The sequence below is a fragment of the Dermacentor andersoni genome, chromosome 4, assembly GCF_023375885.2.
Source record: "Dermacentor andersoni chromosome 4, qqDerAnde1_hic_scaffold, whole genome shotgun sequence".
Taxonomy (NCBI): Eukaryota; Metazoa; Arthropoda; class Arachnida; order Ixodida; family Ixodidae; genus Dermacentor; species Dermacentor andersoni.
Genome location: NC_092817.1, coordinates 70127030 through 70143396, shown reverse-complemented (window position 1 = coordinate 70143396; position 16367 = coordinate 70127030). Strand labels below are relative to the sequence as shown.

Here is a 16367-nt window from a genome sequence, read left to right as displayed (position 1 = left end):
GTATACGCGTGCGACTGATTAAATCGCCGGGCTCTGGCGGTGGGAGACCCGAGGCTGAATTGAATTCTGCGGTTTTACGTGCCAAAAAACGACGATTTGATTACGAGGCACGCAGTAGTGGGGGGACTCCTGGGTGAATTTTTTTACCACCAGGAGATCTTTAACGTGCCCCCAATGCACGGGACACGAGTTTTTTTTTTTTTTCTTTTTTTTCCCCCTCACTTCGCCCCCATCGAAATGCGAGCGCCGCGGTCGGGATTTGATCCCGCGATCTCGTGGCTTAGCAGCGCAACACCATAGTCGCTAAGCTACCGGGGCGGGTATGTATGATCGAAGTTCGATCCCACAAGGAGCACGTATTTCGTTTCTTCTACTCGCGGCAATGCAGCAGCCACGCGGTTAGCAAAGTCCGGGGGAGTTCGCCGAGAAAGCCTCGCTTTAGAAAGCAGACACGCGAAGCACTTTTTCGTCGACAGTGAGAGTGCGATATAGGTGTTCGTCAGTCCTACGGTCAGAGGTCTGCAAGAAGGGCACGAGACTGGAATTCGTAGCAACGTGCCCGCGAATTCGCATTTACCTTGCGTTCCGGTCGCCAGCTATCTCTGCCAGGAAGCGTCGAAACAATGCAGCGGAAATGGACGACGCGACACAGCTGCGGGACATAGCTGCCACCCGTAGAACCACACCGACGCACTTCGGGGCAAACTTCGATGATGATAGTGATCTAAAGAAAGGAAAGACGGCTCCCATTGAGAGGAAGCTTCGCCCGCCGGTGATGTGACACCCTTCTTCGACGCAGAGAGCAAGGCGAATCGCCAGGAGCTACGCAACCAAATAAATGTATACCTTTTCAAAGGAAGAGTCAATGAATGTACTTATTTCTTTTTGTAGCTGTTACCGACTTTGAACTACCCCAAAAGCCTACAGGTGGCATGTGCTAAGCGATTAGTTGGTAATGACAGCCTTGTCTGCCGGTGTACAGCCCACAGTCTGCCGAGCGGCAGTGCCGAGTTATCAAGTTTTTGTACCGTATTCAAAACCACTTTGTTTTTCCTTGTGTTGGAGCAACAGCTGCATTTTGCTTAGGAACGTGCATGCGAACAAGTAGTATGTTTGACAAACGTCGGCAGATAACGTCAGCTGCTCATTATTCTAACGTGCATGCTAGAAATACACGGCTGCAGCTTGAGACGTATAGGCGTTAGTGCGCTACAAGAGAGTCTTAGGTTAGGAGACGCAAGAAGATTGCGCAAACCGCTCGTGCGCCAGCAAAACCCAAGCAGGCCTTGGGTGCGCAACGGAGTGTCCGCAAACCTTCTCTAATTATATACTGTTCTTTTACGATAGGCTGCAATGTTTGGTGCATTGTTGCACATCATGCTGACACTACGGTGCTTCCATATATTTTATTTTCGAGCTATTCGCCGCGAACTGTAGATTTAAGGACTTAAGTGAACATAGCGCGACAAGAGTAGGTTTTCTTAGTAACCGTTAAAAAGTAACCGCTACAAATTTAACTGCGCTTCCATCACGAAGCCTTTGCGAATCGGCTAATGCGAAAGCGCAATCCACTTTAACCCCGCATTTGAAGCAAAACACACGCATAAAATCTGGATTTCTTTAATATCTTTTTTTCTCTCGAAACTTAACAGCGCGAAACGGACAAACTAACACAACACGTCCGATATTAACATAACTCGTCCAGCTTACCGTTTTCTAATCTCGGGCCACGTGAACCGTTAGGCCTGTGGACAATTCGTCGGAGTCTTGCTTTTTTGCAAGCGGAAAAAAAGTACCGCTAATACGTGCGCGCAGATGCGTGACAACACCTTTATTTAGCTGCGTGCGAGCGCGAGCCAGGCAATAGAAATTAGCTGCCGAAGCGACGTTCCAATGGAGTGCGTCACGCCGAAAAAGCTTGCAAGTGCGAAACATGAGCAAAACGGGGGCATACAGAAGCCAGCCGAACAATGGAGTAATGTAGCGGCGAGCGCGAGGCAGGAAAGCGTGCAAAAAAAAAAAAAAAAAGGAAGATAAAGAATTAAATGAAAGGCAACGATCGACTGCGTCCGGGGGTGAGACATGCGATAATGTTCATGTAATGCAGGCAAAAGGTCCGGGTCGAAACATATAATGGACAGAGTTTCGAAACTGCGCAAATATTTATAATACGGCTGTCGGCAAGCGCTATCGATCGGTGTAACGGAAATGAGCTTCAGTTGCACTCGCGGTGCCGTTCGTGAATAGCATCTGCACGATAATCTGTACAACATGAGCGCGATCAGACGCCGTTTTCAAAGCCACACGATTTTCTTCATTGTGGACTTGGATTTAGTAATAATCCGTGTCGTTGCTGACCGTACGAATTTCCGATTACCCGAACGCTTGCGTACAGACTCGAGGCATTCCCAATTATGGGCTTGGAGTTTACCTATTTAGTCCGTTTTCGATCATACGAATTTCCGATTACACGAACACAGACAGAACAATATTATTCTGTGCACAATTAGTCGTACATAGGGCGGGCAAAAAAATAAAGCACCTCGCAAGGAACACACTTTGGAGTCGCGTATGCGTCGGCTCAAGGGCTTGAACTCGCGAAGTTCCCGTTACTACATTCTTGAAACAGCTATACCCTTCGGGGTGTATATTTGTCCCACAACAATAATCGTCGTCTGTCTTGCTTGCGTTTCCTGTCTTGGAAACGCTGCGCTCGCTACTTTCCTGTCGCACGCGCGTGCCGTTCGTCACTTGGAAGTACCGGGCTCGCAGCGTGCGGGAAAGGAACTGCGGGTAAGAGATGACGATTATCGTTGTGGGACAAGATGCACCCCAAAGGGTGCAAAGTTTTTCCAAGAGTATTCCCCCGAGAGCCCGCCGCCTATTGACTCTAGCGGCGTGACGGGCGGTTAGTGACGTAAGGATTGTTCGGGCACAGGGAACCAACCGCAGACCACATTGGAATAGCTTTACGTTATACCAGCCCTGCAGCTACAACGCAAGGCGCACGCAAATTGCGCAGCTCGCTCTTGTACTCGGCACCAACAATCAAACCGACGAGGCAGCGCGCTCCACTTCCGCTGGCCGCAATCCAACAGCCGCTTACCAGAAGCAGCGCCGGGATGACAAAATGTTCCTCGAAACGCCAACAGCCCCAAGGCGAAAATAGACGCCTGTCAGTTGCCCTCGCGAATCGTGCAGACGGCTCGATAGTATACAGATCAACGCCAGTCAGCCCAGTCACTGGCCCCTCCGTCGTGGGCGGGTGCTGACGCCTAGCTTTCCACGCCCGTGGCCGCCTCTGGCAGTTGCCAATCCGAAAGACAGCGCTGCGGTACGCGCGCTCTGTCACTTGACGCGACACATTTTGACCACTCGCTTTCTCCGCTTATCTGACCGAGTGTCCGCGCGCGTTCACGTCGCCGACTCGGTGGCCTCCAACATGCGAGAAACAATTGCACTTAAAATGTTGCGTGGCAGAGTACAGTTGGCACAGAGATGCTGATACACATAACGTGCATATCAACAAACGTGGGCGTGTTCGCCTGCAATATCTTCCGGAGTGCGTCCACGTTTTAAACCTACTGGCTTCTGTTGTGTTCATCTGCCGAGCATCTCGTTTTTCTCACACATGTATACGTACTTACGTGTACGTGTTTTTGTGTGTGCATGTACTAAATGTGTAACTTTATGCAAATTCATGTTTTAATATTTACTTTGCTAAACACTACTTTTGCATTTGCTTTTCGGAGCTGCTATTATATGTTTAGAGGTCATTTATGGGCCTTTCGCAACTGGCTAAACTTCTTTTTACAACTTTATGGTATGAATGTATTATAAATCTCCCAAGCCTGTCCTGTCGTGCCAAATTTAGAATGCATATAAAAGCCATCTCGTCTAGACCGGCGTAATGCAACCGACAAAAGCCCAAAGTTAGCCTATGTTTGCAGCATATGAGAAAATGTGAGGTGTAGACCAGAGACGTGGTGTATTATCAGCCAGACATCTCGGCTTACTTGTAATAAGAGATTCTGCATGCGCAACACTTACTGGCATGAAGCTCCCCGGAAGAAATCTTGATAACGTACGATAAGTCTGACAGTTGAGTAAAATGATTTCGTGTAACTTTTTGTTTGTTCACTTGTTGAAAACAAAAATCACTGACATTACTGAAGTAAAACTGTAGTATGTAAACTGCTCCCCTGAGGTAATATTTATTGCAGTGATAATTAGACAAGAGGGGTCACAGCATTTGTAATTTCAAAGATACGAGATGTTTATTTGTAAAAATATTTTCATACAGGCATTTCATGAGAAAAGTCATGGGTATGTGTGATCAAATGAACTGACACAGGGCTTCAATGAAGCAAGTTCACATCTTAGTACTTTTAAGAGATAATGCACACTGCACCATTGCCGTCCGCAAAAAAACGTGCATATTTTTTTTTTTGCAATTATACTTGCACAATTCTTCGAGATGTAATTAGCATAATAATTACATTTGTAAAGTAATTTTACCATTTTTCATTAACTTTGGCGGTGACTTGCTATTCACATAACCCCAATAATGTTGTGGATTGCCACTCCGGTCGCGTGCTCACTCCATGTTGCAATATTTTCATTAATTGCCTGCCCATAGATGTTTACTGGTGTGGTTTGACGCTTTAGAATTTTATTATTTATGCATGGTTCTCTAGTGCATGTCACGTAAAAGTATCACTATTCCACTCATCACACTTATTCGTTGCACTGTCAATAAACGCGTCTCGAGACTAAGTGACAATGAGTAGCTTAAGCACAACTAAAGAATAACAGCTATCTGCGGTATCGGTCAATGAGCTGAGGGGCACGCTGATTGCAATCACAGGCAACGCAGCAAAAATGACAGAAAAAGTCGACGCTTAAGCTCAGAAACACTCTGCAACAGTAGCATGTCTGTAGCGTTTTACGAGTTTTCGATTTCCACAGTGCAAGCACAAAAAAATACTGCCGGACGCGCAACATAACGTTGCTTCCACGGATAAAGGAAGCTTTTACATAGTACTTCGCTTCATTACAGCTTTGTTCGCTAGCAATAACGACACCAGATAAGACACTCTGTTGAGCGTTTCGCGACAGCTGCGGTCGGTGAATTAAATTCGCATCCGAAGCTCGCTCGCCGGCCGCTTCCATTTTGCAGAGTGCACCCGCCCACACGCTGCGCCAGCATGGCCGTAACAGCCAAAAACTAAACCAGATCCATAAAGAAAAGACCGCGCCGGATACACCCGAAAACCGATCACACATCTAGGTTGCAACAGAACTACCTCATGCAAACAGGTTCCTTTTGTGCGCGGGTCTGGGAGCGAACGACCGAGTCACCGGCCGCGAGTCATTGCACAACAATGCCTACAGAATCTGCCAGCACAGTGGCGTCGGATTGCCGTAATGAATCTTTGCGTACGGGCCGAATATTGGAACCAACTCGGCGTATGTCGTTCGAAATTTGCACAATTAGATAGTTACGGTGAAGGCTGCCTTGGCTGTCGCTTGAGAGCTATTATGTGCCACGGAATAAAACCCCCGAGAAGCCCGTGCACTCATCATTAAGTGGGCGTGCGAACAGGTGCTCCAGCATGCGGCAACGTGAACCACATGAAAAGTGCAAAGGCACATTTAGCCTCATGCGCAAGAGCGGTCAACCGCTTAGAACAGTGCAGCACGACACAGCTTCGCTACTGCGGAATTTATCGATTTTAGTACGCCTCCCACGGAGCGACGTGAATTTCCCGTTTACGACGTGAATTTCGTTACAAGACGATTCTCAATTTGGTTCTCAACCAAACGGCGACTCACGGCGTCAAGTAATTTTGTGAAGGACCAACTAAAACATAACAGCTGCTAAGCTTTCTCGGAGTAGGGAATGCCAACTCGACCGGTGGAGCAGCTGATACCTAAGCCTACACGACGACGTTGTTTGAAGCAAAGCTCGGCAGTTGCTCTTACCGCTCCCCGACATCGTGAACGCCTTCCGTTCTTCCCTTGGGGTAGTAGACATAGACGCAGGCGCGGTTGTCAAGTGCCGGGGTGACGATTCTTCTGCGGATTTGTTTACGCCGACGCAAAGCTGCTGCCGCTTACAACACCCTCGCAAAGCCAACCAAAGCGTACTCGCGACGGCTACGAGCACGGCTTACGCTGACTTCATACCAACCACTGCTACAACTCACATTAATCTGTTACAAAAAAGTAACTCAGGAATAAACTATTTTAACTGAATACGCCGATGGTATTGCTGCTTAATTATTTATTTAAACACAAAGTATGGTTGATTGATTTTATTTGTGGTTACAACCAATTTTTGCGTTCACAGCCAAGCCGAGTCAAACTATGCCTTAGTTGTCTCTTTATGTTGTAGTCGGTTAAAACAAAACGCAATCATGGCGATGCAAAGGAAAACTAGCGTAAGTTTCGCCTTTGTATTGTGTTGTATCTGTTTGTATTGTATCTCTTAAGAGTGCTATTTCAAATATAAAGGTCTTTAAGACACGTAGGTTATATGCCCTCGTTCTTTTCTCGATTGATCGCAAGGTGTGTTGTCACCTGCCTAGGTGCCTGTAGTGTTTCCACACTTTCATAAGCGTTCAGCTAATTATTTGCTTTTTCATGTGCAGGTTCGGCTGCCGCCAGAAGTGAACCGAATATTGTACGTCCGGAATCTCCCGTACAAGATCTCAGGGGAGGAAATGTACGATATCTTCGGCAAGTACGGAGCCATCAGACAGATTAGGGTGTAAGTGACACTTTCATCTTGTTTATTACAAGCAAATTCACTGATCTGTTGGGCTGCTAAGCACGATGTCGTGGGATCGAATCCCGGCCGCGGCGGCCGCATGTCTATGGGGGCGATATGCGAAAACATGCGTGTACTTAGATTTAGGTGCACGTTAACGTGCCACAAAATCAGATCGTGGTTTTCGCACGTAAAACCCCATAACTTTTTTTTAAAACTCTGATTCACTCCTCCCGTTTGATCGTCACACTAAAAAGCTATTGTTCTGTGAAAGCTGGTCCTCTTATCTCAATTATTCATATATATATATATATATATATATATATATAAAGAGAGAGCGATGTGTCGGTGATTATAACGTCTCGGGCGTTGTATTGCATCACGAAGCCCAGTTAAAAAACAAAAATGCCCAAACCAGTTGGAAATTTCTAATTGCAACCAATTGGATATTTCCAATTATGTTTTGGGATACCCATTGGAAAAAATTCAACAGGTCCAACAGGACCAATTGGTTTTTTGAACACAATTGCACCCAATCGGTCTCTGAATTAGACTTTGGGGCCAACATGAAAACCGAAGGAAAGGAAAAAAAAAGCCTAGGTGAGCCCTAACCATGATGTGAAACATATATACTTGAAACTCCTTTTGAGAAGCATGCTCATACATGAAAACACTACGGCAATTCTCTTCACTGACATACCGAACACTCACCACTTCAATATATGAGAGATGCATGTCAGGTGCTATATATGTGAACAAAATTTGGTTGACCAAGTGGTGCCAGTGGTTCATGAGAAATTGGTAAAATTTCAAGATAAATATTTAACTTGACTGAAAGCTAAATGCTTCTCTCCATTCATCACAACAAAATACAAAGATCTTTTACTTGAAACCTAACCTTATAATTCTGCTATTATTGTTATGAACTATTCTGTTGTTTCGCGAGATTACTCATCGACTTCCAATTGGGTCCATTTTGGACCAATTGTCATACCAAGCTCCAGTGATGCCTGACTGGAACCAACTGGACTTCTCATGATGCCCAACTGGAACTTGGGCCTCCGATGGTGTCCAATTGGAACCAGTTGAATCCCATTGAAAAATTCAACTAGACTCAATTTTTTTTTACTGGGAGCTGACAGTAATGTAGCACTAATATGATAACCCAGTACATGTTCCCTGTGGAAAATTTCATGTGATTTTAGCAATCTTGCGGACATTGTTCATACTCTAAAGCAAGGCGTTCGGTGTATTAAGCAAGACGTTTATGTTTTACTCCTGCAAAACGGTGAGGTTGCAAATTTGGCTATGTTTGATCAATCAAGACTGATTAGCACTCGTAAAAATAAATGAAAATTGCCATGTAGCTAAGGGCAGTGCGAAGCTGCAGAGGAAACAGTCACGGGGTTCTTAGAAGGAAAGCTTCGCAGTTGAAGAAGAATTCGTCCTTGTCATGGGATCAAACCCTGCACCAACCCCTTTGCGAGGTGGTGCCTGAATCTGAACAGTATGTATTTCACTAACTGCTTCTCAGAGCGTTTTGTGAGATTGGGTGTGTGACGTTCTGCACAACATGCTGAAGCACTATTCATAGCTTACATGATGCTATTGGAAAAAAGTCAATTATATAGTGGCTTATAACATAATCAATGTTCCTCCATGTGGTGGCCATGAGAATGTATCCGTGAGTGGTTAACAGAATCAGATATGTGGCATGGTCTTCTTCATACACTGTGTACAGGCGGGAACAAAATAATGCGGGATCTGCGAGCACTTGCAAAACTGCGTTCTTGTGTCCTTTAACAAAGCAAGTATCTTCTGTTGAGACATGGCATAGTGCATCCATGTCCTTTCATGCTTGTGTGCCTGCCCACACGCCCACTTTTTCATCAGCCTGTTGTCAGAATTGCGATGATTGCAGCAGATTACGCTAGGAGAGCACCGTCTGTTTTGGCTGTAATAACGAAAACAACAGTGCTCTCCTAGTGTAATCTTCTGCAATCATTGTGATTCTGACAACAGGCTGGCAAAAAGTGTTCGTATGAGCAAGCACACAAGCATGAAAAGACACGGATGCACTATGCTATGTCTCAACAGAAGATACTTGCTTTGTTAAAAGGCGCAAGAATGTGTTTAGCACGCACTCACAGATCCTGTATTATTTTGTCCTCTGCTGTACATTTACCACCCTTAAAAAAAAGACAAGTGCCAAGTGAAGCTTTTGGGCACAGAAAAGCGTGTATCTGAGACTAAGCATTGCTTCCACATATAGATGCCTAATTCAATACCATATCAATACAATGCAGCATTGAATGCATTTAGCTGCACAATAGGCATCCTATACATGTTTTCATACTTATCAGGCAATGCTGTGGGAGCTACGCAAGTAGTGCAGTCGTAGAAGTCTCGTTCTATGCTTTTTATTGCAGTAGTACAGGTGTTTATTTATCTGCGATGCTTTCTTTGGGCTAACTACGTCATATATTACTACTGCAACTTGCAGACATAAGATTACATGGCGTCGCATATTATTTACGCACCTCCGTGCTTCCAGTATGTGACATACTATGTTAAGGTTGTTAGCGCAAGTGGTGTACCGTGGCCGCTCGTCGCAGAAATGTGTCACTGTGCTTGTTCTATAATAAATAGTTTCAGATTTTGAACGCCTTCCATGTAATGTTTACATCATATCTTGCAATGTAAAATTATGAGATTGAGCTTTACATTGAATTACATGACGCCATAACAATATCGATCTTTCATGCGTGATGCACAATTTTTGTTTGCGAGTTCAAGCAGTGCAAGAAGTCTCTCTAGCCTTCATAGAGTTGCTTTCTGTATGAAACTGAGTACCATATGGTGCTCTTCTGCCTTGAAACAACTGACACCACATTTTCCGATTAGCACTTCGCAGCCTGAGGAGACTTGTTGCACTCTGTGTGCTCCAGATGAACTCTGGTGAAAGGTACAATTAAACATCAAATCTAGGTACCATAATGCATGCAATGAACATGAAACTATGAGAGAAAATTTCAGTGCACAGAATGAAATCTACCATTAAGGACATCAGCCACGTCACACTGTGCTGCCTCTGCGGGCTTTGTCGGCAACATGTAGTGTCGTCGCTAACGCTTTTGATCGCTGGTTAAAAATCTGAAAGAAATGACCAGAAGATATATGTTCCTCTTATTTTCCACCCTAAGAGAATAAGATAATTACCACTGAGGCCAAACACATATATGACATGTGTGTATTAATTAACATTTATGCAAAATTTAAAAACTAAAAACAGTGTTCCTTGCACCTTATCAACAACATACCAAGGACTATTGCTCTTGATGTACTCACTTAGCACCAAGTCTTCCTCGGAGATAGTTGAGGCAAACATTGTACAACTGCACCTCGTTCGCTGGTATTTAAAATGAGCAGCAGAATGTGTGGACAAGTCAGGCTCTTGCTTTCTGCTAGTTCTTGTCAAAATCGTTTCTGCATGTGTAAGGCTTGTCTTTGGCACCTAAAGGGCTGTGCTCAAAATAATTGCTCTGATGTAGAGATCAATTGATCATTCTAGGTTTCTATGTAATGTTATTCTTTCTAAATTTTAGAATTTTTGGATGATTCCATCAGGCTTATAGGTCTACGGCATTCTCATTTGAAACTTTACTGTAAATGTGATATTTGTAAAGCTGGTTAATATAACCTTAAGTAAATATGGCAATTAAACATAAGAAAGTGTGTTGCTTGCTTCACAGAGTGATGAACAACGTGCTTTTAATGATGCCCTCCTATAAGTGCATTGACAATTTTATAAATCTGTTAAAGTTAGCTCGTGCACCCTGTGTGCTAATGGTCTTGTGCCAAATATATTGTGTTTGAGTTCTGCAAGTTCTTACTAATGTTTCTTTTTCACATGCAGTGGAAATACACCAGAGACTCGTGGTACGGCTTTTGTTGTCTACGAAGACATCTTTGATGCCAAGAACGCCTGTGATCACCTGTCGGGTTTCAACGTGTGCAATCGCTACCTTGTCGTCTTGTACTACCAGCCTACTAAAGTAAGGGATTGTTCACTGCTCCAATTTCACAGTGCAGTGTGGTTGGGCAACACGGCAATATATTTCAGCACAGAATGTGACTGCAGCATAATTTAAGGAAATCATTTCTTAGAAAGTAGCTTGAAAAGTGCCCACAAGATGTGTCCTGAATGATTGCAACCTGAGAGTACCTGTACAGTCGTGGCATTGTATAGAGTAATTTTTGCACGCCACCTCCGTTCATTAATTATTATTTTAATGCATCTGTATTAAAAAAACGGTGCTGTCTATGCATTTCCCTCTCTTGTTCTTGCAAACACTTTTGGTTTTTCTTTACACATTCTCCATGTACAGTCACCCGCAACAGTTTACGGAGCACGGGTTTCACGACAAATGTGGATCTCTGCTCTGTTAAGGTGTAGCGCTTCTAATTTAATGGATCACAGTTTAGTTCGCTAGAACTGCTACGGATCAAAGCTTTTAATTGGAGGCTACGTGCACAGGCTTCGCGGAAATTTCGCTCTTTCGCAAATCCCGCGTCTCGTAAACTTTTGCGGGTGACTGTACATAGGCTGCCAATGAGTTAAGTGATGTATTTTCTTTTATTTTTATGTATTTGTTTGTTCCGGCACACTGATGGCCATAGTGCAGGCAAATGTTTAGTACATAGTATAGTAGCACATATGTGTGTTCAACTAATGAAGTATGTCCTACTGCAGCGTCTGCTTCAAGATTGTTCGGATTTTTTTCCTAGTGTAATGGTCTCCAAACTTTTGTTATCAATGATGCTTTTAGGACACCACATGTACATGCTCTTTGAGTGTGTGCTGAAATATGTATGCACTGCTATCTCTCCACATTCGCTGCCATGAAGCTTTCTACCAAAGAAATTGGTGCTTATTGTTGTCTTCATGGTACCACACATTTCAATAATCATTCTTCTACACTTGGCATTCGCTGCTGCTTGTGCGTCTGCATAGAGATTCCTACTGAAAATACTAGAGAGAACTCTAGTGCTGCGATCGTTCGATTAGTATGACTGTGATGCATAGCGCATAAACTTGTGTGATCTTTGTGCTTGTGGCTTCAGATGTTCTTGTGGTTTTATTCACTGCACTTTATCTGCCTCCTTGGCCTAAATTTAGAAGCAGCGCTATTTTCTAAACGCAAAAGGCAGTAAGACTTTGCAAACATACATACTGTAAGGACCTGCATAATATGGACCCGCATATAATACAAGGCATCGGGATATCAAAAAGAGGACTAAAAAAAGTTTCATCTGCGTTAAATACAGGTGAGACAAACTCACAGAAAACATATATAGTATATACATTGGACTTTGTGCTTCAATCTTCGTCACCCCCAGTTTTCTGCAGCTAAAATCATATTCCTCTAGAAGGCAACTGAGTACTGCTTTTGTGGTCCAGACATTTTGCTGCTTCACTGCAGAGAAAAAATGCATTTTCCCAATAGCGTGTACTTCACGTGGTTAGCATGGTAGCTCATATGCTGCCGAAATGCTCGCTCGCTCGCTATGTCATCATGTTGTGATGGCCAAGCCCACATTGTCTCTAGATAATACCTCCTTTAAGCTGGAGGGCGATCATAATGGTGGTAGCCATGCAGTTATAACCAAACTAAATTTTTGAGCCTGTTGTTCAACTAAAATTTTGGTTTGGACCCGCATATATGTAGTTATACAAAGCGGGAAGCTGGGACGCTAATAACTTGAAAAAATTCTTATATTATATACGGGTTCTTATAGTAATCATTGGGAATTGTGGCATTTATAACTCATCATTTTGTTGGAATATCAGTTTACAAAGTCATAAAGCCATGTGAAGCCAGACGGATAAAGTTTAGGCAAATCCATATACGGCCCATCGTTCCCATGCTGGCTGAACCGCCATGCTTGCAGTTCCCGTAGACACTAGCATCAGGGTTCCCTCTAGTGATATTTTAGGAAACTTAATGTGTGTCTGTATCTCACTGTTTCACGCTCACCCATTGTAGTGTACATTTTGCCTCCACATTGCAATCCTGTTGTGCCCAGCATTGCACTTTAGGTTGAGGAACACACTGCGAGCACTGAGCCTTTCACACTGCTTGCTGTCGTTTCTTTATGGAATCGATAGCCTGCCTCAAATTCTAAACTTTGGCACATACTCACTTCTTACTTATGTGCACACCCACTGCACTATTGCTTAAAAGGACAGAAAACTGAGCAAGTTGGTTGGAATTCATGGCTTGAAAAGGCAGGTGTGCAAAACTTGCACGCAAGAAATGCAGCGTTTGTATCGTGCTTTTTTTGTTCCTCTTGTGTCACCTTCCTTTTCATACCATGAATGCGCTAGGTCTCTTTTGCATACAACAGATGTGTAACTATCCGCTTCTCTGCTACTTTATAAAAGCCAAGAGATTGGTGTTGCCCAACATTCACATCAATTGCATTTATATCACTGACATCTGGCTGTCCGACACCAGTTTTTTTTTCATTCCTGAAAAACATTGCAAGGAACTGTAAAGGACTAGTTGTCTAAGTTTAAAGGGATTCAAGTAAGTAAAAGACGGAGCTGTGCTTGGGGCTGCACGGGCGCAGTCTGTCAATAATTGCTGGTTCAAGATAGCTTGCATGTGAGCATGCACAGCCACACTGAGGGCAATGCATTCATCTTTTTCAACTTGCGGAGTGCAAAGGCTTCAACAGATGCAATTGCTAGCAATCGCCGTTGACAGCCCTGCAGAGTTGCTGAGCAAAATCGAAGACAACATGCAACAAAACGTTCAGTGGAGTGCACTCCGAGATGTGTTATCTGTAATTTTGCTCAGAGGTGCTGCAGCATCTTCGCAGGTGAACACAGCTGTTGAAGCCTCATTAATTGGCAAGACGAAAAAGATCAGGGCAGTGTTATCAGTGTGGCAGCACTTGCAAAGTCAGCTATCTAGACAGCTATCTAGAGCCAAGTGTTATCGGTAGATGGCACCAGTGCAGCCCAAAGCATCGCATTCTAGCGTCTTAGACAAGTGTGCTGACTGTACAATAGTTAACCTGTCTGTGCACACCACTGTTAATGTAGTACCTTGAGTGTGAACAGCAGACCTTGTGGCAAAATCTCATGACATTGAGTTGGACCAGAGCACATAAATTTGTCACAGCAGTGACTACCCTGTCTACTTAACTGCCTGCTGTAAAGGACTCGGCAGCAACATAACCTTCTATGAATGTATATTTGCTCAATCTCTTCTTCTTCCACCTGCCACAATGGCTCAGTGGCTATGATAGTCTGTTGCTGAACTCAAGGTCACAGGTTTGATTACTTCCTGGCAGCCATCATTGTTTGAAACATCATTTTATATATTAATTGGGATAATGGCTGTTCATTATTCAAAAACTATTCAATGTTCAATTCATGTTTGATTCTGTTTCAAAAATCACTATTTGCACACCTCTACTAATGTGCATACTGTACTTTCGTTCCTACCATTTGCAGTATGCGTGACAAATGTATTGCTTAGATGAGAGTCCACACCACCTTTAGTGACCAGATTCGTTGTTACACGATACGGTACTCTCGAGTAATTGCACATATGGAGTGCTCTACTTGGAAGGTTCCCTGCTGCATTTTATTCCGTGAGCACTGTACATGAAGAGGCTAAAGCTTTGCAAAGCCTTACGACAGATAGGTTTGGCACCTTCTTAGCACATCTTTTTTGCCCAGAGCTGTTAATCTTTGCTATTTCTCATTCCTCAGGTTTACTGTGCCAATTATTGCAACAGCTTATTCACTGAAACCATTTGTAGTAATCAACTTAGAATGGCTTTGGTCCTTGTTGAATTTGTGTTTGTGCGCAGGAAGACTAGTTCTAAAGGTAATGCGCTCCCCCCCACCCCAACCCACCCCCTCTTCTCTTTTTTTGCCTCTGTTGCAGGCCTTCAAACGAGTGGACCAAGAAAAGAAAAAAGAAGAAATTGACAGAGTCAAGAAAAAGTATGGTGTGTCTGATGACTGAAGTCCGCAAGCTCAGAGTCCTGCTGTTCACTGATCATCTGTATTCAATAAACAAAACCATATGTTCACAGCTTCACTGATTGTTTTTCTTGCTTGTTCCCGTGTCTGAAGAAAACAGAAATTATGTACATGCTATTCAATGTATTCTCTCAGTGAGAGAAAGGATAATAAAATGTAGATTGAACACGAACTAGCATTGGTATTGTAAACTGAGAGACGTGCCAATATGGTAGTTTTGTCAATTTGATTTCTATTTTATTACAACGCTGTTCCAAGGTACCAAGAAGTGCTTGTGGCATTATTAGAGAGCTTATTCAATTTGAAAGGGTCAAATATTGGGCAATTAGAACTCTGGGTGTCACCTGCGGTTAAATTACAAGCGGAAGTGTCGAAACTATTGGCCATGCTCAGAAAAGCATGAAAAGCATTGATGCCAGTTATAAAATATGTTTCACAATTTTCAGTTCATCAGCACTCGGTGGATTTGTCTAGAAATGGGGTATGCAAGGTATTTGAGGATATGGCTTCGAATCGCCATAGGCATTAACAGCCTCATTTCATCTGCCTATGTGCTTAACTTTGTCTTCACCAATCTCTCTCTCATCTATCTAGGGCATTTATTACAAGGTAGCTGCTTCCATTCTGATACAGGAGATGAAGCCACATGCAGTCCTGGTTGCCTTGCATGCTGATCACAGCAACTTGAGACCAGCACCTTCTTGAATATGGCAAAATCCTTTCTTTCCCAGATGGGACAAGATCTCATAGCCAATTGTGGCAAATCTGTGGCAAAGAGAAACACTGCAAGTGGTCAGGTGTCATTCAGGCGGTTGATTTTCTTCAACAACTGTATGCTATTAGGGGTATGAACCTTGAAAAGCCAGTGATGGCTTTTGCTGAGCAGCTTTAGGTGGCAGAGTAAATAAACAGTTGGGCTTTCTGTTTTGAAAGTTGTGAAAAGGGTAAAACAAACACACAAAAAAAGAGGAAAACAGCGACGGACAAAGTCAGCCATGTAGCAACGATTGCAGTGTGTCATGTCATCCAAACCCTCAGCACAACATCACTGATGCCATAAGTCCAAAGTGCTCTGGTTCTGAAGTGCAGGCAATGAGAAAGTAACATTCTCGCTTTTCTCTTAGCCAGACAACAAAGGCATACAGTCCAATGCCTCTATAACTGAAACACTATAACACTGAAACAACCTGTATAATGAAGGACTTCATATGACCAGCTGAATTCCAATCTGCCACATGTGTTGTGAATGCCTCTACAGTGCAACAAAGGATTATAGATGACCCCGAGGGTTGATTTATTGCTTTACAACAAATGCATGTGGCCGCGCCACCACTTCCCTCTGAAGCTATTGTAGAGTGGCCGTGCGCATAGGAAGTGCCACTGCACGTACAGGAGGGTCCAGGACTTGCTATCATAGTCACCCTCCTCTCCTTCTTTCAAAACACGTGATGATCTTCTCTGAACTGACGCGACATCGTTGAGGCCATAAAGGATGAAATGGAGGTGAAGATCGCGAAGGCAGCAGTGGTGATG

At 43.7% G+C, this 16367-nt stretch overlaps 2 protein-coding genes across 2 annotated transcripts in view; one reads left to right on the top strand and one right to left on the bottom strand.

Annotated features, from left to right (window-relative positions):
• Positions 1 to 6165, bottom strand: part of LOC126536261 (tumor protein D54) — a 38589-nt gene extending 32424 nt beyond the window's left edge. The window contains exon 1 of the mRNA XM_050183164.3: positions 5986 to 6165. Within this exon, the coding sequence (XP_050039121.1) occupies positions 5986 to 6037 (52 nt within the window). The 5' untranslated portion in view covers positions 6038 to 6165. The remainder of the gene's footprint in view (positions 1 to 5985) is intronic.
• Positions 6166 to 6362: 197 nt separating this feature from the next.
• On the top strand, positions 6363 to 14892 carry Sf3b6 (splicing factor 3b subunit 6). Its single transcript, XM_050183171.2, has 4 exons — positions 6363 to 6443; positions 6654 to 6772; positions 10689 to 10827; positions 14737 to 14892. The coding sequence occupies exons 1-4, from the start codon at positions 6420 to 6422 to the stop codon at positions 14815 to 14817; spliced, it is 363 nt and encodes a 120-aa protein (XP_050039128.1). The 5' UTR covers positions 6363 to 6419; the 3' UTR covers positions 14818 to 14892.
• Positions 14893 to 16367: the final 1475 nt, after the last annotated feature.